This window comes from Pelodiscus sinensis, chromosome 24 (assembly GCF_049634645.1).
Source record: "Pelodiscus sinensis isolate JC-2024 chromosome 24, ASM4963464v1, whole genome shotgun sequence".
NCBI lineage: Eukaryota > Metazoa > Chordata > Testudines > Trionychidae > Pelodiscus > Pelodiscus sinensis.
Window position 1 is genome coordinate 8869825 of NC_134734.1, and position 25701 is coordinate 8895525.

Genomic DNA, 25701 nt, shown 5'->3' on the forward strand with positions numbered 1-25701 from the left:
CTTCCCGGTGCCGGCACGCCCTCATCGAGTGCATGTGGGCTAGGGAGGGGTAAGTGGAAAAAGGTGAGGGAGGAATGGGGTACGAGCCCCCGATGGGGAGGACTGGGATGGCTCTGCGGGCTCCTCGGGGTGGAAACTCTCCTGCAGCCCCTCGATTGACCCCCCCCCCCCCAGATGGCAGCCTGCGGCAAGTGCAGCCGGGCTGATGGCCGAGTGCTGTGATGTGCTGAGTGTGGGCACTCAGGGCACTCCAAGCCAGGACTGCTTTGCTGTCCCTCATCAAGTTAGACAAGCGAGCGGGGAACCCCTGAGAACTGTCTGTCCGGGTTGGGGGTCTGGTCCCTTTAAGCACAGCCCTCGGCTAGCCTGAGGCAGCAGCTCCACACTCTAAGTCCTAATCTGCTGCCCTGCCGGCACTGCTTCTGGACATCCTTAACCCCGGTTCAGGGTCCACTCAATGTGGACATGCTAGTTCGAATGAGCAAAATGCTAATTCGAACTAGTTTTTAGGTCTAGATGCACTAGTTCGAATTAACTAATTCGAATTAAGTTAGTTCGAATTACTGCTGTAGTGTAGACATACCCTCAGAGTTTTACCATTAGGCTTCCCCTCAGCCCCTAGGGTATTTTTCAATAGTTGCCATATACCTTCGACAACAAGAAGTGATAATTTTTCCTTATTTCAATGATTGTCTTATAAATGAGAGAGTGTGGAAACTCTCAACACGACATCTACCACCAAGGACCTCTTTCATTCCTTGTGTTTCATCATCAATGACAAGCCTTGCCATCAGCTCTGTGAAGATACATCTCGTTGTTCTACCGTTCATCTAAAGCTAGATGACTCATCAATTTTTGCACACCCGATCATGAAAAGATTCCTCAAGGGTTCTCAGTGTGCCACCCTGCCATCTGTCTTTATTTCAGGGACTCCTTGCCCTCATACCACCATATCTCCTCATGTATGCTCCCTGTTCCTCTTTTCTCTCATACCAGGGTTTCCCATTCTCCCCTCATGCCTGTGGCTAAATGTGCTTTCTGTACCTCCTCTCCAAGGGTATGTCTACACTACCACCCTAGTTCGAACTAGGGTGGTTAATATAGGCAACCGGAGTTGCAAATGAAGCCCGGGATTTGAATTTCCCGGGCTTCATTTGCATATTGCCGGGCGCCGCCATTTTTAAATGTCCGCTAGTTCAGACTCCGTGCCCGCGGCTACACGCGGCACGAACTAGGTAGTTCGGATTAGGCTTCCTATTCTGAACTACCGGTACACCTTGTTCCATGAGGAGTAACGGTAGTTCGGAATAGGAAGCCTAATCCGAACTATCTAGTTTGTGCCGCATGTAGCCACGGGCACGGAGTCCGAACTAGCGGACATTTAAAAATGGCGGCGCCCGGCAATATGCAAATGAAGCCCGGGAAATTCAAATCCCGGGCTTCATTTGCAACTCCGGTTGCCTACATTAACCACCCTAGTTCGAACTAGGGTGGTAGTGTAGACATACCCCAATTTCCATTTTCCACCCCACCAGGGGTTCTGAGTGTGCTCCATCTCCCATACCAGGGTTCCCCCGTCTACCACTATGCTAGAGGCTTTATGTCTCTTGCCCCATCATCTAGGGTCCCCCAATCTCCCAGCATGGGAGAGAGACCAGGACCCCATTGCACTAGGCACTGAATGAATAGCTGCTACTGCTCCTCTCCCCAGTGTGAATTATTCCTGTGGAAAGGAGCCGCTGGTACCAGAAAGATTTCTGCTCTGGTCCTTCACAGAGTGTGTTTCTTGTCACTGGTTTGGGGGGAAGAGATAAAGTTTTGATGCATTTTAGGCACCATAAAGACCAATTCTCTCACTCTTTCAGAAGAAACTCAGGAACAAAGATTACTGCCAGAAACTGGACAGTGCTGTGAAAATGGCAAAGGAAGCTGAGCAAATCAGCATTCAGGTATGAACCTCTGTCATGCTACTGAGGGGAGGCCTGAGCCTCTGCAGATTTCCCTGTGCATCCCGCTGGCACAGGGAGAGGTGGGAGGAAATGCTAGCTTGCCTTTTCTGGGATTAAATAGGGATCATCTTCACTGTGTGGTTAACTTGTATTCAACTGTTAACTCACCCCCTGAATGCACACAAACCTATAATCCATCTTCTGTGATGCCAGTAATTTTAGTCAGGCCAGGCCTTAGGGTAAAGAGAGCAAGGCGGTTGGCTTGGGCCCCGCAGGCCCGCCACCCGATTGCTTGCTCACTGCCTTGGTTGGGAGCCGCCCGGCTATGTGGTGCAGCCAACCACAACATGCCACCTGGGGCCACACAAACTCTTTGGCCAGGCCTGACATGAGTTGGCTGGGATACCAACTAAAGCCTGAGTGAATGAGGGTTTGAAATAAAGACTCCTGAGTTCTCTCCTCAGCTCTGGGATGTGAGTGGAGTCTGGTGTGTTAGAGTGTGGGAGGGGGAACTGTGAACTGGGATTCCTAGGTTTTATCCTCAACTCTGGGATGGAGGTGGGGGTTAGTGTGTTAGAACATGGTGGGGCTGGAAGCCAGGATTCCGGAGTTCAGTCTTTTGCTCTGGTTGAGGCGTGGGCTTTAGGGGTTAGAAAAAGGAGAGACTGAAAGTCAGTATTCCTGATTATTCCTCTTTTTGTGACCTTGGGGAAGCATCCAGTGGTTTAGTTTCCTTACTTCCCTCAGGGGAGTATCGTGAAGGTTAATCATACAATGGTTTATATGCTTTGAGGTGAGGAGATACAGGCGTTTCTACACCAGGGCTGTGTCTACATTGGCACCCTTTTTCGGAAAAGAGATGCTAATGAGACACTTCGGAATTGCAAATGCCGCGGGGGATTTAAAGAGGAATAAGGAATCTTCTGGAAAAGGCTTTATTTTCCGAAAGATCCCGTCTAGACTGGTGCTTTTCTCTGGCAAAGCCCCGAGCCGGAAAAAAGCGGCAGCCATGTTCATGTAGATGCCGCGGGGGATATTTAAATCCCCCGCAGCATTTGCAATTCCGACTTGTCTCATTAGCATCCCTTTTCCGGAAATGGGTGCCAATGTAGACACAGCCAAGGTGTTATTCCTGATTCACTGTACCCGATTAACTCCCTGTGTAGACACTTTTGTTCTGGAAGAAGAGTACCTTATTCGGAATTCCCTAGTGATCTCTTCTGGTCTTTGTCCATTGAACATCTACATATCTCAGAGTAGTGGGTCTCATCTAAGGTTCTTTGCTTGCTGTCCCACATATTGAACCTTTGCCTAGACCTTCATTAAATGCTGATTGTTTGGCTTCTTCCTCATCCAAAGGGGGCAGTCACTCAATGGACTCCACCTCCCTCTCCCAGGATTTCAGCAGACCACCATCTGTGGGTACGTCTAGACTGCAGAGCTTTTCTGGGATACCTCTGATATCCCAGAAAAGCTCTGCCACATCCAAAGAACATGTCTGCTTTTTTGGAAAAAAAAATCAGAAAAGCAGACACTTTTTTCAGCATCTCTGTAAACCTCGTTCTACAAGGAAGAAGGGGTGTTCCAACATTTGGCCTTGTATAGATGGGCCAAAAAGCCTCTTTCAGAAGAAAAGAGGAAAAAAACGCAAATTGCGGCTTGCAATTTGCGTATCTTTTTTCGACTTTTCTTTGTAGTGTAGACACAGCCTCAGTTAACAATGTCTCCTTTTTCTTCCCTTTCTTCAGGAGAGAGTGATGAGATTTGGGTTCATCAGTCGATACAGTGAGGGAAGATTGCATGAGGACTTCGAAGGTATCATGCTGTAGCCTTCTGCTTTCCCTCTCAGTATCCCACAGATCAGATTGCAAATGCTGAGGAATTTCACCCAGGTCCCTATGTACTGACCCCACTAACTTGTGCTGGATTGTGTGAATCGTCCAGTCTGAATTAGAGGAGAGGAAGCAGTGGAGAATCTGCCCCTTTTTTCCTGAGAAATTTGTTCCAATAGTTAATCACTAAGGGTATGTCTCGTGGAACGAGGTGTACAGATAGTTCGGAATGGCTTGCTAGTTCGAACTATCTAGCCCGTGCCGCGTGTAGCCGCGCGGCACAGGGTTCGAACAAGCCGGCATTTAAAAATGGCGCCGGCCGGCTTATGCAAATGAAGCCCGGGAAATTCAAATCCCGGGCTTCATTTGCACGTTCGGTATGCATACATTACCCCGCTAGTTCGAACTAGCGGGGTAGTGTAGACATACCCTAATACTGTGAAAAAATGTGCCTTGTGATTTGAATGTGTCTGGCTTCTAATCGCTGGTTCTTTTCTGCCTTTCTCTGCTCAATTAAAGAGCAGGTTAGTAGTCAGTGCTTCATGATCGAGTCACTTCTCCATTTTATTTGTATAAGCTAAACTGAGCAAACTTATTTAAGTCTCTCACTCTCAGGCATTTTTCCAACCCTCAAATCCTTTCTGTAGCTCTTCTCTGCCCCCTCTCTACTCTTTCAACATCCCTATTATCTTGTATGACGCAGGCCACAGAATCTCACTAATTCTAATTCTTTGTTTGTGGGACTCACCACTGAGGCACCTCCTGATGGAAGCTCTGGGGAATTAATCCTTTCATCAGTAGGGTGCCTCCTTCAGACTGGTGTCTCCCCCGTCCGTGCTCCATGCTCCTAATCTGGACACACATTGCTCCCAGGCCACAATGTCCTCTTCAGGACACTGCCCTCCAGCAATGCCCACTCCAGTGGTCTCTCGCCCACTTCTAGGGCTTTATGAGCAGTCCTGAGTCTCTATTGCCACCGTGGCCTACTGTGGCCTGCAAACCTAGCCCCTCTGTTTTAGGGGCTAGCCACAGTCTGTATGGGCCATACCCTCCTTCCAGGAGGGTATCAGCAGTTCTGTTTCACCCGCCACTGTGGCCACCTGTGGCCCCAAAGTATAGCTCATTACCTCAGGGGCGAGCCACAGTCTGTATTGGCCATGCCTTGGTGGCTAGGTGTGGTCCAATGGGGAAGGAGGGAACTCAGGCCCAGGGGCCTTCTGGCAGCAGCCTTGTTCTGCCCTCCTCTACACTTCTTTACTGCCTCTAGTTCCCTGGACCACTTCCTCTGTGATCCTTTTCATCTTCCTGGCCCTTGTAGCAAGCTAGTGGCCTGGCAGGTATCAGGCAGGAGTCTCCCTCTCTAGCCCCCCTGAGCCTGTCCAGAAATGCTCTCCCAAAGGTACTTCTCTGGGAACCAAGTCCTACACTTTCCCTTGTCAGGGCTTAACTGTCTCACTTTACTAGGCAGCTTCTTATATACAGGGCTGCCTCAGCAAGCTACAATCTGATTGGCAACTTAAAAGCCACTTCCTAATTGGCCAGGGCTCTGCACAGGGTCCCTCCAGCCTGCATTAACCCCTTCCAGCCAGGGTTAATGTAGGCTGGAGGGAGCCTGTGCAGAGCCTATACACTCTTTTAAACAGGGACCTTAATACAGCTCATTTTAAAACAATAGTAATTCTAGTCACTGATTTCTATTTAGCAAATCCCAACCTTCGCTGGCTAGAGTCCCCACTAAGACTTGTGTTGCTGTCATTTAGCATGATCTTTATGCAAAGGAAACCTTACTGTAGTTCATTGGGTGGTGTTTTGAAGGAGGTCTGATTGGATGGTCATAGTGGTCCCATCTGGCCTTATAATGTATGTCTCGCTCCCCTTTCTTAATGAGGAAACTGAAGCATGGAGAGATTAATGTGATTTGCCTCATGTTCCAACACAATGTTTGTGGCACAGTAAGGCAGCAAATGAAGGAAAGATCAGTAGCAGAAGCTTCCTGCATGACTCTGTGGCAGAAAGAGCTTATTTCAATCTTGTCTATATAAACAGGAATCTCACATAGCAGTAGGGAGGTTTTATTCCCTCTGTATGTAGCACTGGTGCGACTGCCGCTGGAATCGTGTGTCCAGTTCTGGGGTTCACAAACCAAAAAGAATGTTGATAAATTGGAGAGGGTCAGAAAAGAGCCATGAGAATGATTCAAGGATTGGAAAACTGGCCTTTCAGTGAGAGACACCAGGAACTCAGTCTATTTAGCTTAACAAAGACAAGTAAAGGTAAGTAAGATCTAATGGCTGGAAGCTAAAGCTAAACAAATTCAGATGGCACATAAGGTGCAGTTTTGTTAGTAGTAATTAACGTTTGGAACATTGGTATAATGAAACATCTACTTGGATTTGACACTTGAACCATGTATGATGGTTCAACTTATAGTAAGTTTGCCATGTGGCATTAAAAGGTGTGCTTTGTGAGTGAGTTATTGTTTTTGTCTTCTAGGACTATTCAACATGGCCGTTAAGCCCAAAGAGCAGAAGCAGTCCCATGATGGAAGTGAGACTATGGTAAGTCAGACAGAAGATGGGGAAAATGGTTTAAAAGAAAAGGGTTTGTAGTCTTGACTCTTCATTGATTCTGTCTCTCCCGCCTCACCCATCATAACAAAAATATAGTAAAGTGCTTCCACTTAAAACCATGCCCACAAAGATTATTGGTTAGCCAGTAGGGGATGCTCAATTTGTTGAGTTTATCCATGAGTTTAAGAGAAGATCTCCAAGGGCTAGCCATTGATGAGTCTTTAAAGTTAAAGAATCTTCAAAAGATCCCTAAAACAAGATTAGATTTCTACCTAAAAGTAATCCAGGTTCAAGTTTACTTGCTCTGTGTGACTTTGCATAAATCATGTAGGCCTTGTCTATATGAACAAATAGTTTGCAGCAAGTGGTGGAGTGAATTTATACACACTAGTCTGACATGAGCTAACTGTCCATGTGGACTGTGTTAATAAAAATTCATGAAAGTGCTTTGATTGAATCAGTGAGGACTATATTGGGCCACATCAATAAACTGTATAATTCATTCATTAGCATTTTGCTAATTCGAACTAGCATGTCCACATTAAGTGGACCCTGAACCGGGCTTAAGGATGGCCGGAAGCAGTGCTGGCAGGGCATCAGAGGAGAAATTAGAGTGTGGAGATGCTTTCTCAGGCTAGCCGAAGGCTATGCTTAAAGGGTCCCGACCCCCACCCCGGACAGACAGTTCTCAGGAGTGCCCCGCTTGCAGAGCAGTCCTGGCTTGGATTGCCTGGACTATCCACACTGGGCACATCACAGCTCTTGGCCATCAGACCGGCTGCACTTGCCGCAGGCTGCCATCTGGGGAGAGGGGGAAATTGGGGGGCTGCAGGAGAGCTTCCACCCCCAGAAGCCCGCAGAGCCAGCCCAGTCCTCCCCATTGGGGGCTCGTGCCCCATTCCTCCCTCACCTCCTTCCACTTACCCCTCCCTAGCCCCTCTTCTTGATGTACAAAATAAAGGACACGTGTCTTCCAAAATGGAATCTGTCTTTATTGAACAAAACTGGGGGAGACCAGGAAAAGGAGGTGGGAGAGGGGAAGAGAGAGGGTGGGAGAGGGGAGGGTAACTACAATGATGAGGGGTTTGGAACAGGTCCCATATGAAGAGAGGCTAAAGAGACTGGGACTTTTCAGCTTAGAAAAGAGGAGACGGAGGGGGGACAGGATAGAGGTCTCTAAAAGCAGGAGTTGGGTGGAGAGGGTGCATACAGAAAAGTTCTTCATTAGTTCCCATAATAGAAGGACTAGAGGACACCAAAGGAAAGGAATGGGTAGCAGGCTTCAAACTAGTAACAGAAAGTTGTTCTTCACAAAGCAAAGAGTCAACCTGTGGAACTCCTTGCTGCAGGAGGCTGTGAAGGCTACAACTAGAACAGAGTTTAAAGGGAAGTGAGATCAAGTCATGGAGGTTGGGTCCATGGAGTAGTCTTAGCCAGGGGGTAGGAGTGGTGTCCCTGCCCAAAGTTTGTGGAAGGCTGGAGAGGGATGGCACGGGACAAATGGCTTGGTCACTGTCTTCGGTCCATCCCCTCCAGGGTCCCTAGTGTTGGCCGCTGTCAGCAGACAGGCTACTGGGCTAGATGGACCTTTGGTCTGACCCAGTACGGCCATTGTAAGCTCAGGGCTCAGGGTCGGGGGTCTCAGTGGACCCCCTTGATTTTCATGCACACCTGCTCCTGGGTGGCCAGGCTGGCAGCTCTCGTGCCCTAGACGGCCACTGTCCTGTGCCTAGTGCGGAGATCGTGGACAAGGTCCACGATGTCCGCACTAGCCCAGGCGGATGCCCGCCTCTTGCTGTCCCGGGCAAGCTCCCAGGAGCCGCCAGCCTGGTCCCGGGAAGAGGGAGAGGGCTGGGGGGCATCGGGTGGGTGGCTCGATCCGTGCCAGGTGCAGGGTCTGCTAGCTGGGTGCTGGCAGGCTTGCACCTGGCACGGGCACCGTGGCCAGCCCATGCCCCTTTAAGGGGTCCGGGGCCGGGAGGGGGGCAATAGAGTTTCCCTGGTGTTGGCCAGAGTGGCCACCAGGGAAACCTGGGGAGGGCTAGCCTCCCACTAGTTGGAATTAAGTGGCTACACACCCCTTAATTCGAACTAGCTAGTTCGAACTAGGCTTAATCCTCGTAAAATGAGGTTTTCCTAGTTCGAACTAAGCGCTCCGCTAGTTCGATTTAAATTCGAACTAACGGAGCGCTAGTGTAGCGCCTATGAAAGTTAGTTCGAACTAACGTCCGTTAGTTCGAACTAACTTTGTAATGTAGACATACCCTAACAGATTTATTAGGGCATAAACTTTTGTGGGTAAAATCCACTTAATCAGATGAATTGGAGTGGAGTTTACAGAAACATGGGTGTGTGGATTTGTGTGTATATATATAAAAATAAAGAGGGTCGAGGAGACCTGTGACACCTTATAAACTAACCGAAGTGTTGGAGCCTAAGTTTTCGTGGGCAAAGACCCACTTCGTCAGATGCATGTAGTGGAAATTTCCAGAGGCAGGGTATAAATATGCAGGCCAGAATCAGGCTGGAGATGACGAGGTGGATCCAATCAGGGAGGATGAGGCCCACTTCTAGTAGCTGATCCGGAGGTGTGAATTCCAAGAGAGGAGAAGCTAAGACTGTGAATGGCTAGCTAACTACAAAAGCAGCTTAGTCTATAAGGTGCCACAGGACTCCTCGCTGCTTTTGCAAATTCAGACTAACACGGCTATCCCTCTGATACTTGAAAATAAAGAGGGTACTTGTGTAAATGAGGCTAATCAAGTCAGGATGGAATTAGCCTATTCACAATGGTAAATATGCAAATGTGGATATCAAGAGAGCGGAAATTGCCTTTGTAATTTGTTAAGATCCTTATTCAATCCTAAATTGATAGTATTGAATTTGCAAAGGAATTTCTTTCAGATAACTCCCTTTGTAATTGGGTTTTGAAATTCTTTTGTAGAAGAATGGCTACTTTTAAATCCATTATTGAATGTCAAGGATAGTTAAAGTGTTCACCTACCAGTTTATGTATGTTACTGTTCCTGATGTCTGATTTGTGTCCATTTATCCTTTGGCATAGAGACTGTCCACTTTGGCCACTACATGGCAGAAGGGCATTGCTGGCACATGGTGACATATATCACATTAGTGGATGTGCAGGTGGATGAGCCTCTGAGGCTACATCTAGACTGCAGACTTCTTTTGGAAGAAGCTTTTCCAGAAGAGATCTTCCAAAAAAACATATTCTGAAAGTAAGTGTCCACACTGCCAAAGTGCATTGAAAAAGCAATCTGCTTTTTCGAAAGATAGCATCAACACTGAATGGACGCTATCTCCATTTAAGCTGTGGTTACTATGGACCGAGTATCCACCAGGGCACCTGTGCTTTTTCCTCTTCCCTCTTTTTTCGAAAGAACTCCCTCTTCCCTGTCCATACACGCCTTTTTCCAAAAGAGTTTTTTTGGAAAAAGGCTTCTTCCTCGTAGAAAGAGAATTACCAATACTGGAAAAACCCCTCGGTTCTTTCGATTTAGTTTTGGAAAAACACAATTGCAGTGTGGACATAACTCAGGTTTTGTCGGAAAAACAGCCATTTTTCTGACAAAACTCTGTAGTGTAGACATACCCTTCAGCAGCACTGCTATGGGTAACTGCATGGCCTCACAATGTGCCAAAATTTGTATGGCTCTTTCAGAAAAAGGTGCGTGGGGACAGGGAAGAGGGAGTTCTTTCAAAAGAAGAGGGAAGAGGGAAAAGCACAAGTTTCCTGATAGCCACTCCGTCCATAGTCTATATCTATTTTATTAGTAATCCTCCTCCACTTTTCACACAGTGACAGATCACCGGTTTTAGGGAGTTTCACTAGCAGCCCTTTTCTCCAGTCCTTTGGAACCTCTTCTGTTGTCCATATCAGATTTAGCAAACTGTGTAGCTGGTCCACTATAGCAGCTCCTCCTTCTTTTAGTGCTTCAGGGTATGTCTACACTACCCCGCTAGTTCGAACTAGCGGGGTAATGTATGCATACCGCACTTGCTAATGAAGCCCGGGATTTGAATTTCCCGGGCTTCATTAGCATAAGCGGGGAGCCGCCATTTTTAAATCCCCGCTGCTTCGAACCCCGTGTAGCGCGGCTACACGGGGCTCGAACTAGGTAGTTCGGACTAGGGTGCCTATTCCGAACTACCGGTACACCTCGTTTCACAACGAGGTGTACCGGTAGTTCGGAATAGGCACCCTAGTCCGAACTACCTAGTTCGAGCCCCGTGTAGCCGCGCTACACGGGGTTCGAAGCAGCGGGGATTTAAAAATGGCGGCTCCCCGCTTATGCTAATGAAGCCCGGGAAATTCAAATCCCGGGCTTCATTAGCAAGTGCGGTATGCATACATTACCCCGCTAGTTCGAACTAGGAGGGTAGTGTAGACATACCCTCAGATGGAATATTATCAGGTCTTGCTGCCTTGTCATTCTTTAGGTTCCTTATTGCCTTGCAGACTTCCTCTTTTGTAATTGCCCCAGTGTTGATGTCTAGGGACTCTCCTGCTTCTAGTTGTAGTGCAGTGGTCCCCAACCTTTTGAGGTTGTTGGGCACCAGGGGGCGTGGCCGTTTGCCCGCTGGGGGCGGGGACACTTGCGCGCCCAGAGGGCGGCCCCCCCAGCCGCGCGCCCGGGGGCAGAGGCCCCACCTAGCCACGCACCTGGGGGCAAGGGCCCCCCCATAACTGCGCGCCCGGGGGCAGGGCCCCCTCCAAGGACCGCGCGCCCGGGGCCGGCACTCCCCGCTGAGTGCCACGCGCCCGGGGCTGGTGCTCCCCGCCCCCCCCCCCCCCCCCCCCCGCCGAGTGCCGAGCGTCCGGGGCCGGCGCTCCCCCCTGCCGCGCGCCCGGGGCCGGCGCTCCCCCCGCCGCGCGCCCGGGGCCGGCGCTCCCCCCGCCGCGCGTCCGGGGCCAGCGCTCCCCCCGCCGCGTGCCCGGGGCCGGCGCTCCTCCCCGCCCCTCCTGCTGAGTGCCGCGCGCCCGGCGCTCCCCCCGCCAAGCGCGCTCCCCCCACAAGCACCCGTGCGCCATGTGCCTGGGGCCAGGCCAGCCCCGAGCACCTGGCGGGCGCATTGAAATGCCCCCGCCATGGCGCCCGCGGGCACCGTGTTGGGGACCACGGTTGTAGTGGATTTGTTGGTGGTGGTCTGTTTAACACTTCTACAAAATGCTCCTTCCATCTGTCTGGCTGCTCATCCACTGAGCACTGGTCAGCTACTTACCTCAGTGGATGAGCAGCTCCGTCCATAGTAATCATAGCTTAAATGCAAGATAGCAGATCGCTTTTTTAATGCACTTTTTCAATGTGCTTTTGTGTGTGGATGCTCTCTTTCGGAAGAAGTTTTTTCGGAACATCTCTTTGGAAGAAGTTTTTTCGGAAGATCTATTCTGAAAAAAGGATCTTCTGAAAGATGCCTTACCCAATGCCTTACCTCGTTTCACAAGGAGTAACGGTAGTTCGGAATAGGCACCCTAGTCCGAACTACCTAGTTCGAGCCCCGTGTAGCCGCGCTACACGGGGTTCGAAGCAGCGGGGATTTAAAAATGGCGGCTCCCCGCTTATGCTAATGAAGCCCGGGAAATTCAAATCCCGGGCTTCATTAGCAAGTGCGGTATGCATACATTACCCCGCTAGTTCGAACTAGCGGGGTAGTGTAGACATACCCCAAGTTCTTGATGCAGGCTCTTAGCAGAGATGTAACAAATTGCTAGCTTAAAAGTCTCTGGAGTACATTCTATGTTAGAATGGGTCAACAAATCCTTCCCAACCCTCTGTCCATAGCAAGGATGCTTCTGAAGTCAAGAGCAGGATTGAAGACAAAATAGAAGCATCCCCAGGATACTTTTATAACCTTGCTCATGCAGAGGGAAATCCATTGTTCTCCTGGGTGATGATGCCTCCCAAAATGGAGCTGACCACATGATTTATAAACTGGTTTATGTTCTTTTTAGGCAAGGATCCATGAAGTATCTAGGTGTGTCTTTCTCAGGCAAGAGGCCATTGTATGCTCCTCAGGTGTCAGTTGGTAACTCTGAAGAGCCATTGTCCATGCAGCATTGAGTAACTGTCCCTCACAATAGGTGGTCGATGCCTACTGCTGTCTCCCAGGCTATGTCTAGACTGCAGGCTTCTTTCAGAAGAACATTTTTTAGAAGAGATCTTCCAAAAAATCTTCTGAAAGAGAGTGTACACACAAAAGTGCATTGAAAAAGCGATCTGCTTTTTCGAAAGATAGCGTCCACACTGAATGGATGCTATCTCGCATTTAAGCTGTGATTGTTATGAACGGAGTGGCCACCAGGGCACCTGTGCTTTTCCTCTTTTCTCTTCTTTCAAAAGAACTTCCCCATCCACACACGGCTTTTTCCAAAAGAGGTCCATGATCTCCACCCTGGACCAGGAAGGCACCCACCTTCTCCGGGCCCTGGCAGACCCCTGGGAGCTGGCAGACTGCTCCTCGGGAGCGGTGGAGGGCTGGCTGCCAGTGGCTTGCTGGCTCATGTTTTGGGGCCACTGGGTCAGGGGCAGTGACTGCTGGCTCTGGGCTGGCAGGCTTGGAGCTGGCACAGGTACTGTGACCAGAGTCAACTCCTTTAAGGGCTCCGGGGAGGGAGTAAGGAGAGGAGTGTTCTTGGTTGAGGCTGGAGTGGCCACCAGGGCACCCTGGGAAGGCTGGAGGCTCCCTATTTCAAAATAAGTGCCTACACAGCACTTATTTCGAAATAGCTATTTCGAATTTGGCGTTATTCCTCATAGAATGAGGTTTACCAAATTTGAAATAAGCGCTCCGTTATTTTGAATTTATTTTGAAATAGTGGTTTGGCTGTGTAGACGCTAGGAAAGTTATTTCGAAATAAGGGCTGTTATTTCTAAATAACTTTGCTGTGTAGACATACCCTAACAGATTTATTGGAGCATAAGCTTTCATGGGCAAAGACCCACTTCGTCAGATGCATCGCTGGGTGCAACAATGATCTGCCTATTCACATTAAAATCCGATAGCGTGACAGCCTCGTTGATTATAGTGTCAGAATTGTTTTTGAGGCTGTGGATAGCATTGTGTTCTGCACGGCTGCAGTTATGGGGCACATGATGTTGTTTGTTCACAATGTCAGCCTGTACATGCTTGCGGAAGCATCCAGTGTAGAGGTCCAGACTGTCATTTCGACCAGCAGAAGTCCATTGAATTCTTTTTCTTATAGTGTTGGTAGGAGGGATCCTGGGGGCCAGTGCAATGTTCAGTGGTGTGTTGGAAAGATTCCTTGATTAGGAGAGGGTAAAAATAGGCTTCCAAGTCACCATAGAACAATATCATGTGCGTGGAGTTGATGGGGCAGAAAGAGAGTCCTCAAGATTGGACAGACTCCTCAGCTGGGCTTTGTAGGTGGTTGGATAGGTTAAAAAAGGTTGTTGGGTGAGTTGAGGGTACCATAGTTGTAACCCCCTGTGGCTTGTAGGGGTTTAGATAGTTTATTGTCCTTTTTTTTTTAATAAGGAAATGAAGTGTACATTTTAAATGACTTGTCTTGTGTTTGTAAAGTCCAGTCATGTGGAAGTTTGTGTGGAAGTTTGGTTTATTATGAGAGTTTCCAGTTTTGAAAGCTCATTATTGATCTTCTCCTATTTGCTATATAGGTTGCTGATTAGGTGGTTCTTTAGTTTCTTTGAAAGTGTGTGGCACAATCTCTCACTATAGTTTGTGCAATATATTGATTGTAATGGATTTTTCACTTTCAGTCCACTGGGTATCATGTCCATCTGTTTGCACTTGGAGAGGAAGATTATATCTGTTTGTATCTGTGTGAATGTCGTCATGAAGTTGATGGATTTCCACTTCATACAGCTAATGCAGTGCCTTGCATGGTGAAAAGTCTTGGTGGAGTAGTCATGTTAGTCTGTATCTGCAATAGCAATGAGGAGTCCTGTGGCACCTTAGGGTACGTCTACACTAGCCCCTTAGATCAATCTAGGGAGGCTAATGAGAGTGTCCGGAATTGCAAATCAAGCCCGGGATTTATATATCCTGCGCTTGATTTGCATGTTCCCGGCCGGTCGCCATTTTAGAAATTGACTAGCCCGAAGTAACTGCCCGCGTCTATATGTGGCAGTGAAACGGGATTCCGATTTAAAGCCCTAACTCGAATTAGCTGATATTCCTCCTGCAATGAGGTTTACCAGCTAATTCGAATTAGGGGCTTTAAATCGGAATCCCGTTTCACTGCCGTGTGTAGACGCGGGCAGTTACTTTGGGCTAGTCAGTTTCTAAAATGGCAACCGGCTGGGAACATGCAAATCAAGCATGGGATATTTAAATCCCGGGCTTGATTTGCAATTCTGGTCGCCCTCATTAGCCTCCCTAGATCGATCTAGGGGGCTTGTGTAGACGTACCCTTAGAGATGAACAGATTTATTAGGGCATAAACTTTTATGGGTAAAACCCACTTCATCAGATGAATTGGAGTATAGTTTACAGAGACATGAGTATATATTGTGGCAAAGCTCTGGGCATGTGCTGTGGGTCTTGTGCTTCTAGGCAGTTATTGTATGCCTCAGAGGTTCGCTGTGACCCCCCCCCACACACACACACTGCCTCTTATCTTTTCTAGATGCCAGGGTCACAGTATACTGAGCCATCCTCATCACTGGCAAAGTCAAGGGTGAAGCCCCTCCATAATCCTGGCCTCCCTTTCTAGGAACAGACTTTTTTTAGTGGCATGGGGAGGGTTGGTGAAAACCCAGGGAGAGCCCACTACTCCAGGTTCTGGCCCAGGAACACTAGATAGCAGCAACTGTCAGGGTATTTCCCCTAACCCCAGTACAGCAACCCTTTCCCAGGACCACTTCAGCAAAAGCTCCTTTAGTACCTTCTCCCTGATACTTGAGCAAATCTTTCCGACTTTAGCTGAAATACTCTTTCCTCTTTGCATCCCCAGCTCTTGAACAACACACTTCCTCCTCTAAGCAAAATGCAGGACAATGTAGCACTTTAAAGACTAACAAGATGGTTTATTAGATGATGAGCTTTTGTGGGCCAGACCCACTTCCTCAGATCAAATAGGAGGAAGTGGGTCTGGCCCACGAAAGCTCATCATCTAATAAACCATCTTGTTAGTCTTTAAAGTGCTACATTGACCTGCATTTTGCTTCAGCTACCCCAGACTAACACGGCTACATTTCTATCACTATTCCTCCTCTAAGTCCTTCACTCTTCTCCTTCCCCCTCTCTTACCCGGAGGGAAACCTTTTAAAGAAGCCCAGCAGGCCTTAATTGGCTGCAGTTGCCTGTTTAGCCTGCTGCTTCATGCAAGCTCTTAACTCAGATGCCTACCTTGATTATGTGGCTGCACTCTCTGTCAGTTTATTCAAAAAACAGAAAACCATTCAACCAGCTCCCAGTATCTCTACCCTCCACCAATCTATAGTAGCCAACTGCCCTGTGTCTGCCACAATATATAAGAAAAACTTATAAAACAACAGTCTGGTAGCACTTTAAAGACTAACAAAACATGTAGATGGTATCATGAGCCCACTTCTTCAGATGACCGACAATATATAAGGCCAACAAAAGAAAGAGGGCACTTGTGTAAATGAGGCTAATCAAGTCAGCGTGGAAGTGGCTTATTCACAGCAGTTGATATGGAAATGTGGGTATCAAGAGAGAGGAAATTGCCTATATAATGTGTTAACCAGTTAAGATCTTTATTGAATCTTAAGTTGATAGTATTGAATTTGCTAATTAATTCCTGTTCATCTGTCTCCTTTTGTAATCGGGTTTTGAAATTCTTTTGTAGAAGAATAGCTACAGGCAATCCCCGACTTACGCGGATCCAACTTATGTCGGATCCGCACTTACGAACGGGGCTTTCTCGCCCTGGAGCTCGCAGGCAGCGGTCCGCCACCTCGACCTCCGGGGCGAGAAAAGCTGCTCCTGGTGTCCCTGGTCTGCTAGGGACCGTCTCCAGCAGACCAGGGGCACCAGGAGCAAAGCCGCAGCCACGGCGGGATCTTGCGCTTCTGAGGCTTTGCTCTCGCTGCCGCTGCGGCTTTGCTCCCCGTGTCCCTGGTCTGCTGGGGGGGGGCGCAGCTAGTGTGCTCCCCCCCCCAGCAGACCAGGCTTTTGTTGTGGACCCTGGGGCAGAGCAGCTGGGGCGCTGCCGGTTGGTCCCGCAGCGCCGCTCTGGGCACTACTGGACCAACCCGGCAGCACCCCAGCTGCTCTGCCCCAGGCGTACTGATTCAGCCGCTGCTGGTCAGTTTCAGCAGGGGCTGAATCAGGACGCCTGGGGCAGAGCAGCTGGGGTGCTGCTGGGTTGGTCCAGTAGCGCCGAGGAGCGGTGCTATTGGAGCAACCCAGCAGCACCCCAGCTGCTCTGCCCCAGGCATCCCCAAGTCAGCCGCTGCTGAAACTGATCAGCGCTGACTACAGGAAGCCCGAGGCAGAGTTGCTCTGCCCCGGGCTTCCTGGAATCAGCCGCTGATCAGTTTCAGCAGCAGCTGACTTGGGGACGCTTGGGGTTCTTAAGTTGATTTTGTATGTAAGTCAGAACTGGTGGTCAGTTTCAGCAGCGGCTGAATCTGGATGCCAGTTCCGACTTACATACAGATTCAACTTAAGAACAAACCTACAGTCCCTATCTTGTACGTAACCCGGGGACTGCCTGTACTTTTAAATCCATTATTGAATGTCCAGGGTGGTTATAGTGTTCCCCTACAGGGGTGTGTGTGTTACCGTTCCTGATGTCTGGTTTGTATCCATTTATCCTTTGGTGTAGAGACTTTGGCCAGAATACATGGCAGCGGGGCATGGCTGGCACATGATGGCATAGATCACATTAGTGGATGTGCAGATGGATGAGCCTCTGATGTGGTGGCTTTTGTCGTTAGATCCTATGATGGTCTGAATGTAGGACATGAGGAATGGTAACATACATAAACCTGTAGGGAAATACTTTAACCTCTGTGGCAAGGTTCTTGCCCAGGCCCCTCACCCTGGGATGCCTTATTTCCTACCACCTTCTATTTATAAAGCGTTGTTTGTCATTCCTTCAGCCAACTCAGCTAGCCTCTCCTTCTGGCTGGGGAGCACACTCAGCCACTCTCTGGCTCCTCCCCTTCCACTTCCCCTCTGGCTGCCTTATCTAGCCTTCTGGCTAATGAGACCCACAGATATTTCCCACTAGGTCCTAAGGCATGGGCTTGCTCAGCTGGCTTCCGCTGTTCTTTTCAGACAATCTGTAGTGACAGACCTCTGGCTTAGCTGCAGCCTGTCACACCTCCCTGGACATTCAGGAACTGATTTAAAAGTAGCAACCTTTCCACAAAAAAATTTCAAAACCAGATTACAAAAGGAGACAGCTGAACTGGAATTCAGTGATTGTAGTGGAATTCAGTTCCAGTGATTAATTATTCATCCTGTTAAAAATGTACACCTTGTTTCCAGTCTGAATTTGTTTCACATCAATGTTGGATCTGCTGTTCCCAGATAGATTAAACAGCCCTTTGGTGTCAGAAATCCTTTTCCCTGGGGCAGCTATTATGGGCGGCGATCATACCATCTCAAAATAATCCAGCTTTACTCGCTTACTACCTGTCACATTTTCCAGCCCTCAAACTGATTGTAGATTATCAAGCCAGAAGGAATCACTGGGATCTGATCAACTGCTGTATAACACAGGGCATGGGTTGAATTAATCCTTCCTCATTGCTTTTTTATGAACCCTTTCCATTTGATCAACACCCAGGTAATATATGGGCATCAGAGCTGGATACAGAATTGCAGTATAATAACTATATTCTCTTTCATGTCTGACTACTTAATGCTTGTGTTCTAGGATGCGATGGTGCTACCAGCTTCACATTTCAAGAAGAAAACCTTTCTGAAAGGTTAGTAATACAACCCAGCTACTTTTGCAGTGTCTTAAAAGGTCAGATTGTAGCCACATTGCAAGGTGGCTAATGTAACAAATTAAGAAGGGTTAGGGTAAGGTCTGTGATACTCAAATTAATATTGTTTACTCGTCTACCATCCTGGCTTTCATGGAGCAGGAGGAATTGGGACTGTGTCTTTTAGTTGCCCATGTATACTTGTCCAAACCAACCAGGATGAAATGTGTACCTGCTTCAGACAGCTGACTGTTCTTTCCCACAGAGCTCCATCAATTGTTTTTGAGGGAGGCATGGTCCATTGGTTAGTATTGTTGTTATAATTACTTCTGCTTTATTGCCATTGTGCCAGGGACTGTACAAACACAGAACAAAAACATAGTCTCTGCCCACAGTGATTACAACGTAAGACAAAAGTGGAGACAGATAGAAGGGAGAATACAAGCAAACAATGAGCCAGTATGAATTAGTATGGCATGCAGAGGTCTTAGCATACCAGCAGCCTAGCTATGGTCAAGTTTTTTGTTGTCTTTGTGCTAAAGGAGAGTTTTGAGGAGGAATTCATAGGTGGATATTGGGACAGTTTTGCAGATGTAAAGAGATTTGGTGGTCAAGTTGGATTTTATTCCTTGCTCTGGAAGAGGAGTGGGATCTAGAGGTTAGAAGCAGTGGCATGGGGGCAGGAGTCTGGACTCCTGGGTTTTTTTTCCTGTCTTGGCTATAAGCTTGCAAAAGGTAATCCAGCCATTGTTTCAGCTACACCAGACTAACACGGCTACATTTCTATCACTATTCTTAGTGCAGTTGTCACTGACATGTCAGCCATTCATCCCCAGAACCTAGGCAGACCACACTCATTGGCTCTTGTTTGTAAATAACAACACATTTTTATCTTTGTTTGTGCAAGAAAACACAGGTCCAGTGTTTGGGAGTGAGCGCTTACAAAAGAAGAGCAAGGGACAAGAGCCAGTGTCCAAGGAATGTACAGACAAAAAAGAGGCCCGAATTGTGAAAGAAAGACAGGAGAGTGGGAGGAGTGATACCAAATGTAAGATCAAGTTGCTCTATCTAGCTCAGGCCTAAGTTGTAACTCCTCCTGCCAGAGATGATCACTTCTAGATCGTGAGTTTCAGTCTGGTGCCAGTTGTATATGATTGAAAACCTGGAATCTCAGTTCAGTTTCTTCCTATCACAGTTGGCATCAGCTGGCCTCCCAGCTAGCAACCTCAGTTGTGAGGCCAAGGATTGAATGGTCCTGGAGATCAAAATCTCCTCCCAGCCTCTGTGGGGAGCAGTGTAACTTAGGAGTGCAAATTGGAGAAGCTGGGAGGGGGTGACAAGGGATGGCTCACTTGATGATCACCTGTTCTGTTCAGTCTCTCTGAAACACCTGGCATTAGCCACTGTGGAAAGACAGGTGGACCATTGGTCTGACACAGTACGGCCGTTCTTATGTTTTTTCGTTATGTAGAAATGGAGTCCCTCACAGCCTTTCCCCCATGCCATAGAGATTTTGACGGAAAAGTCTGGAGAATCTCTGATATGTGAGGCTATGTTGACTCACCATTTGATTTACCAATGGGAGAGGGGCAGAGGATTTGTGCTTTTCTGGCATGATTCATTCTTCCTTTTCCTTGTTGGATTCTGAGGATTGCATTGGTTTGTATTCCTTGCAGGCCTTAAGAAAAAGTTCACTGTTCCAGGAAACAAAAGCCTAGGATCCAACCAGCCCAAACCACCAGTGGGAGGAAGCAAAGTTAACCTTATACCATCTTGTCAAGATGACTTGAATCCGGAGGTTCTGGAAATGTTGCAGGTGAAAGACAGTTCCACCATGAACCACCCAAAGGCATATAGCAGTGGTGTGGTCTTTGAAGAACTCCAGAAAGCGGAAGAGCTAGAGAAGGCCAAGGAAGCACCTGACATCCAGGAAACAGAGAAAAATGAATCCTCTGAAGATTGTTCCCTGATCTTATTTGAAGAGTAGCCACTGAAATAACAAACCTGCCATGGGGCAGCAGAGTCATACTATCTCCCTGAAGGTGATGGGAATTAGAGAAAAATTAGAAAGCAAAGTGCTCCAGAAAAGTGGCTGGTTTATGGGAAAATAAATTCAATCTAGTTTTAACTTGGTTTGTGTTTGAGGAAGATGTGAGACTGTTGGGACAACAGCTGTGGATTTTAACATCTAGCTCTGCCTATAAAGGTTTCCCTCTCCCTCCTCTGAAATATTAATCTGTAAAGATAGGGGGGAATCCACAATATTTTTTTTAAAAAAACTTAGGGTGCTGAATCTTGTGTAATTCTGCCAGCCTCACACAGCGTGTCATTTCCTTGGATCTCATTTCCAGTGCATGATTTTTTTAAACAGTTTTTGATCATTCAAGGTATTGGGTGATAGAGCCAGCGTCATTAATGGAATTACACTGATTTACATCTGGTACAGATTGAGCCTGTGTATAAATTGCTGCCTTTATTATTATGTCTTTACAAATGGCTGAATATAAAGAGCAGCTACTGGCTCTTCAGATCGGAAAGCATTTGGCGTCCAAGTTCTGGATCTAAATTCCAGTATAACTATTCTATAATCTGTTATGTTCTAACTCCCTTACAAACCTAGCCACATGCTGCTGGTGAAATTCCATAATTATTAGTCCCATGCATAAAAAGTAGATATATGAGATACAAGATAATGATACCTGAACTTCCTAGTTGCTACTGTTGTGTTTAACAAGTTACTGGATTTGTAGTTTTATGTTTATCTGTTACACACTTGTAAAAAGACTGGCTTTTATGCATCCAGTAGGGGAAAATTTGCCCTATGGAGTGAACCAACCCTCTGAAGGCACAAGTGGGCATAAATAGACCTTTTCCATGGGGATTAATTTCCCTCAGAAAGTTGAGTCCAAGTTAAGGGTTGACTAAGGATGGCAGAACTAGGTCTTAAGAAGTTTATGGCTGCAACACCCTCAAAGGTTAAACACTCATTTACATTCTGTAACGGTTACATGTAAATAAAATCCTGCAGCTTCTATTCAGTCCTGGTTGTAGATAAGCTAAAGTATGATAAAATTCCAATTCTTGGTTCATTACAGTGTCTTTAACTCCATTGTTTTTATTGTTGCGTCTCAGCCAGTTGGTTTTCAACACCTACTCATACTAATCACGGTAGCTTGATTAATTAATGACTCAGACGTGACTTAAAAAGCATCTACAGAGATTTGAAAGGTAGCAAAGGGAATCAGGGAGGCCTGGGAAACAGACTGTAGGGAATCTTGAATTGCTAGGATCTAGCAGATGTGATTTAGTAAAGTTTCTCTGATTACTCTTTAAATCTGGACACAGAGGCTGTGTCCAGACTCAGGGGTTTTTTCGGGAAAAGTAGCCTTTTTCCGAAAAAACTTCCCCTGCGTCCAGACTCAAGCCGCGTTCTTTCGAAATTAAATCGAAAGAACGCGGCTTTTCTTTCGATGGCGGTAAACCTCATTTCACGAGGAAGAACGCCTTCTTTCGAAAGTTCCTCTTTCGAAAGAAGGCGTTCTTCAATGTAAATAGGGCTTCTTCGAAAGAGAGCATCCAGACTCACTGGATGCTTTCTTTCGAAAAAGCAAGCCGCTTTTTCGAAAGTTCAACGTGCAGTCTAGACGCTCTCTTTCGAAAGAGGCTCTAGACATAGCCATAGGGTACGTCTAGATTACATGCCGGCAGAGGCATGTAAAATAGGCTACCTGACATAGTCAATGAAGTGGGGATTTAAATATCCCCAGCTTCATTAAAATAAAAATGGCCACCGCGCTATGCCAGCTCAGCTGATCGTTGGCACAGCACGCGAGTCAAGATGCAGATCAGTCGACAAGGGAAGCCTTTGTCGAGCGCTCCTGTAAACCTCGTTTCACGAGGCTCCTCAGCAACATCAGCTTCCCTACAGACAACAGGGGAGAACGCAGTCCCAGGTTCCCCGTGGGCATTACTGGAGATGCTGTTCTCATGCTCCCAGTGGAGGTGCAGGGGCGGCTGCGGTCCCGTCATCGGCCAGAGGTCGTCGTCGCCACCCAAGAGGTGACAACCCCCGTGGGGTTGGACAGGGCCCCTCTCAACAGTCCAAGTACCCGTTTTAATGGTCCCCGAGGGTATGTCTACACTACCCCGCTAGTTCGAACTAGCGGGGTAATGTATGCATACTGCACTTGCTAATGAAGCCCGGGATTTGAATTTCCCGGGCTTCATTAGCATAAGCGGGGAGCCGCCATTTTTACACAGGGCTCGAACTCGGTAGTTCGGACTAGGGTGCCTATTCCGAACTACCGGTACACCTCGTTTCACGAGGCTGCACGGGGTTCGAAGCAGCGGGGATTTAAAAATGGCGGCTCCCCGCTTATGCTAATGAAGCCCGGGAAATTCAAATCCCGGGCTTCATTAGCAAGTGCGGTATGCCTACATTACCCCGCTAGTTCGAACTAGCGGGGTAGTGTAGACATACCCCTAGAGAGTTGCGCACCAGTTCCTCTCCCTGGCCCCGTTTGGGGCCAGGTTATCCCACTTTGCCCCCACCTGGGCAGAAATCACCACCGATGACTGGGTTCTGAGAATAGTCTGGGATGGCTATACTATTCCTTTCCTGGGTTCGCCCCCTTCCAACCCGCCCGCCCCGTCCCTTTTCAGGGACACCTCTCACGAAGGCATTCTCCATCAGGAGGTGTTAGCGTTCCTCCAAAAGGGAGCGGTAAAGAGGGTCCCTTCACATTTAAGGGACAAGGGGTTTTATTCCTGGTATTTTATAGTCCCAAAGCCCAAGGGCGGGGTTCATCCCATTCTAGACCTTAGGGACCTCAACAAGACTGTGGTGAAATCCAAATTCAGAATGGTAACCCTGGCCTCTGTCATCCCGGTGTTACAGTTAGGGGACTAGTATGCAACTCTCGATCTCAAGGATGCTTACTTCCACGTGGCAGTAAGATCCAGGCACAGGAGGTTTCTCCGCTTCATACTGTCCCGCTGTCACTTCCAGTTTACGGTGCTCCCCTTTGGACTTTTGACAGCACCCAGGGCCTTCACAAAATTCTTGTCAGTCGTAGCAGCGTTCCTCCGCAAAAAATGGGGTACACGTCTTTCCGTACCTAGACGACTGGCTAATTCGTAGTCGATCCTACGAACAAATGGCGGCTCATGTTTCCCTTACAAGGACTCTCTTCTTAAGACTAGGCTTCATGCTGAATGAGGAAAAGTCATTGTTGACTCCTTTTCAGCACCTAGAATTCGTGGCGGCCCTCTTGGATGCCAGGGTGGCGCAGGCATTCCTCCCCAGGAACAGATTTGTGGCTATAGTGGAGCTGGTCTCCAAATTAACCTGGTTCCCCATTACAACCACCCGAGTCTGCTCAAGGCTGCTGGGAGACATGGCAGCATGCACTTATGTAGTACGCCACGCTCGAATGAGGCTCAGATCGTTGCAGGCCTGGTTAGCAAAGGCGTTCAACCAGTCCAGGGGTCTCTGGGACATGGTACTGACTGTACCTCCAGCGGTAATTGCCTTCTTACAGTGGTGGACTCAGGAGGCTGTCGTGTGCAGCAGTGTTCCGTTTACTGTACTTCCCCCCTCGGTGATGATAGTCACAGACACTTCAGACCTGGGTTGAGGAGCACACCTGGGGCGTCACAGGACCCAGGGTTTGTGGTCCCCTGCAGAGCGGGCCCTACATATAAATGTCCGGGAGCTCAGGGCAGTCAGGAGAGCTTGCGAGGCCTTCCTGATGAGGCTGTCGCGCCAATCCGCCCTGGTGCACCTGGACAACACAGCAGCTGTGTTCTTCATCAACAGGCAGGGGGAGCCTGGTCGCCTCCCCTCTGTTGTGAGGCTTTGCTGCTTTGGGACCTGTGCGTAGCGCACAATATACTTTTGCAGGCAGAATACCTGCCGGGATGCAAAAACTTGCTGGCCAACGCTTTGAGCAGGTCCTTCGGAGCCCACGAACGGTCCCTGAAGGATACGGCCCTATATCAGGATTTCCTCAGGTGTGGTTGTCCCCTAGTAGACCTGTTTGCATCGGCACACAACAGGAAGTGTCAGAGTCACTGCTCTCTACTGGGGTTGGGGGAGCACTCCAGAGGCGATTCCATTACTGTGCTGTGGCTGGTGGGCATCCTCTATTCATTCCCTCCATTTCCCCTAATTCTCATGGTTCTGACCAGGAGCCTATAACGCTCCCGCCAGATCAAGATCTCCTGACCCAGCGCTGGGACGGAGGGCTCATGGTTCATCCAAATCTCATCTCTCTCCATCTGACCGCTTGGTTTATCCGTGGCTGACGCAACTGGAAAAGGAATGTTCCTAGGAGGTGCAGATGGTGCTCCTAGGTAGCAGGAAGCCATCCACCAGGCGGTCCTATGCAGCCAAGTGGCGGCGGTTCTCGTCTTGGGTGTCCAGAAGGGGGATGCACCTGTCCTGTGCACCTGTCCTGTCCATTCTGGACTACCTCTTCGAACGCAGGTCCGGTGGGCTCTCTACCTCTTTTATCAAAGTACACGTGGCCTCGCTCTCCGCCTTCCATGTTGGATTGGCTGGAATCTCTCTGTCCTCTGACTCTGTGGTCAAAAGGTTCCTTAAGGGTTTGGATAAGTTGTACCCCTCGGTTAAATCCCCTCTCCCCACTTGGGACCTTAACCTCGTCTTCTCTAGACTTGTGTCACCCCGTTTGAGCCGCTGGCCACGTGCTCTTTGAAGCACCTTTCTGTGAAGGTTGCGTTCATTGTAGCCATTACGTTGGCTCGCAGGGTCTCCGAACTGAGGGCGCTAACTGTAAACCCGCCTACCTAGTGTTCTCGGAGAATAATGTGAGGGTTCGTCCTCACCCGGCTTTTCTCCCCAAGGTGGTGTCACCGTTCCATCTGTCCCAAGAAATTTACCTCCTAGTTTTCTTTCCAAAGCCCCATGCCTCTCCTAGGGAGCAAGTGCTCCACTACCCGCTGGGCCTGGCCTTCTAGCCATCTTTCTATCCATCTTACTGTCCATTTATCCAATCCACATTCCCTTAACTTGCTGGCAAGAATATTGTGGGAGACCATATCAAAATCCTTGCTAAAGTCAAGGTATATCACATCCACTGACTTTCCCATGTCCACAGAGCCAGTTACCTCATCATGGAAGCTAATCAGATTGGTCAGGCACGACTTTCCCTTTGTAAATCCATGCTGACTATTCCTAATCACTTTCCTCTCTTCCAAGTGCCTCAAAATGGAGTCCTTAAGGATCCCTTCCATGATTTTTCCAGGAACCAAGGTAAGACTGACTGGCCTATAGTTCCCTGGATCATCCTTCTTCCCTTTTTTGAAGATGGGCGCTACATTTGCCTTTTTCCAATCATCCAGGATTTCTCCTGATCTCCACGACTTTTCAAAGATAATCGCCAAAGGCTCTTTGACATTTGCCAACTCCCTCAGTACCCTCGGA

General features: G+C 48.3%; 1 protein-coding gene across 10 annotated transcripts in view; it reads left to right on the plus strand.

The window, feature by feature from the left end:
- Nucleotides 1–21345, plus strand: part of ZCWPW1 (zinc finger CW-type and PWWP domain containing 1) — a 111354-nt gene extending 90009 nt beyond the window's left edge. For 8 of the 10 annotated variants that reach the window (XM_075907297.1, XM_075907296.1, XM_075907295.1 and 5 more), the window contains 6 exons: nucleotides 1866–1949; nucleotides 3698–3764; nucleotides 6275–6339; nucleotides 18203–18254; nucleotides 19162–19302; nucleotides 19931–21345. In XM_075907297.1, coding sequence (XP_075763412.1) covers nucleotides 1866–1949; nucleotides 3698–3764; nucleotides 6275–6339; nucleotides 18203–18254; nucleotides 19162–19302; nucleotides 19931–20241 — 720 coding nt within the window. In that variant the 3' untranslated portion in view covers nucleotides 20242–21345. The remainder of the gene's footprint in view (nucleotides 1–1865; nucleotides 1950–3697; nucleotides 3765–6274; nucleotides 6340–18202; nucleotides 18255–19161; nucleotides 19303–19930) is intronic. The other 2 variants (XM_075907300.1, XM_075907298.1) reach the window with 1 other exon arrangement.
- The last annotated feature ends 4356 nt before the right edge of the window (nucleotides 21346–25701 follow it).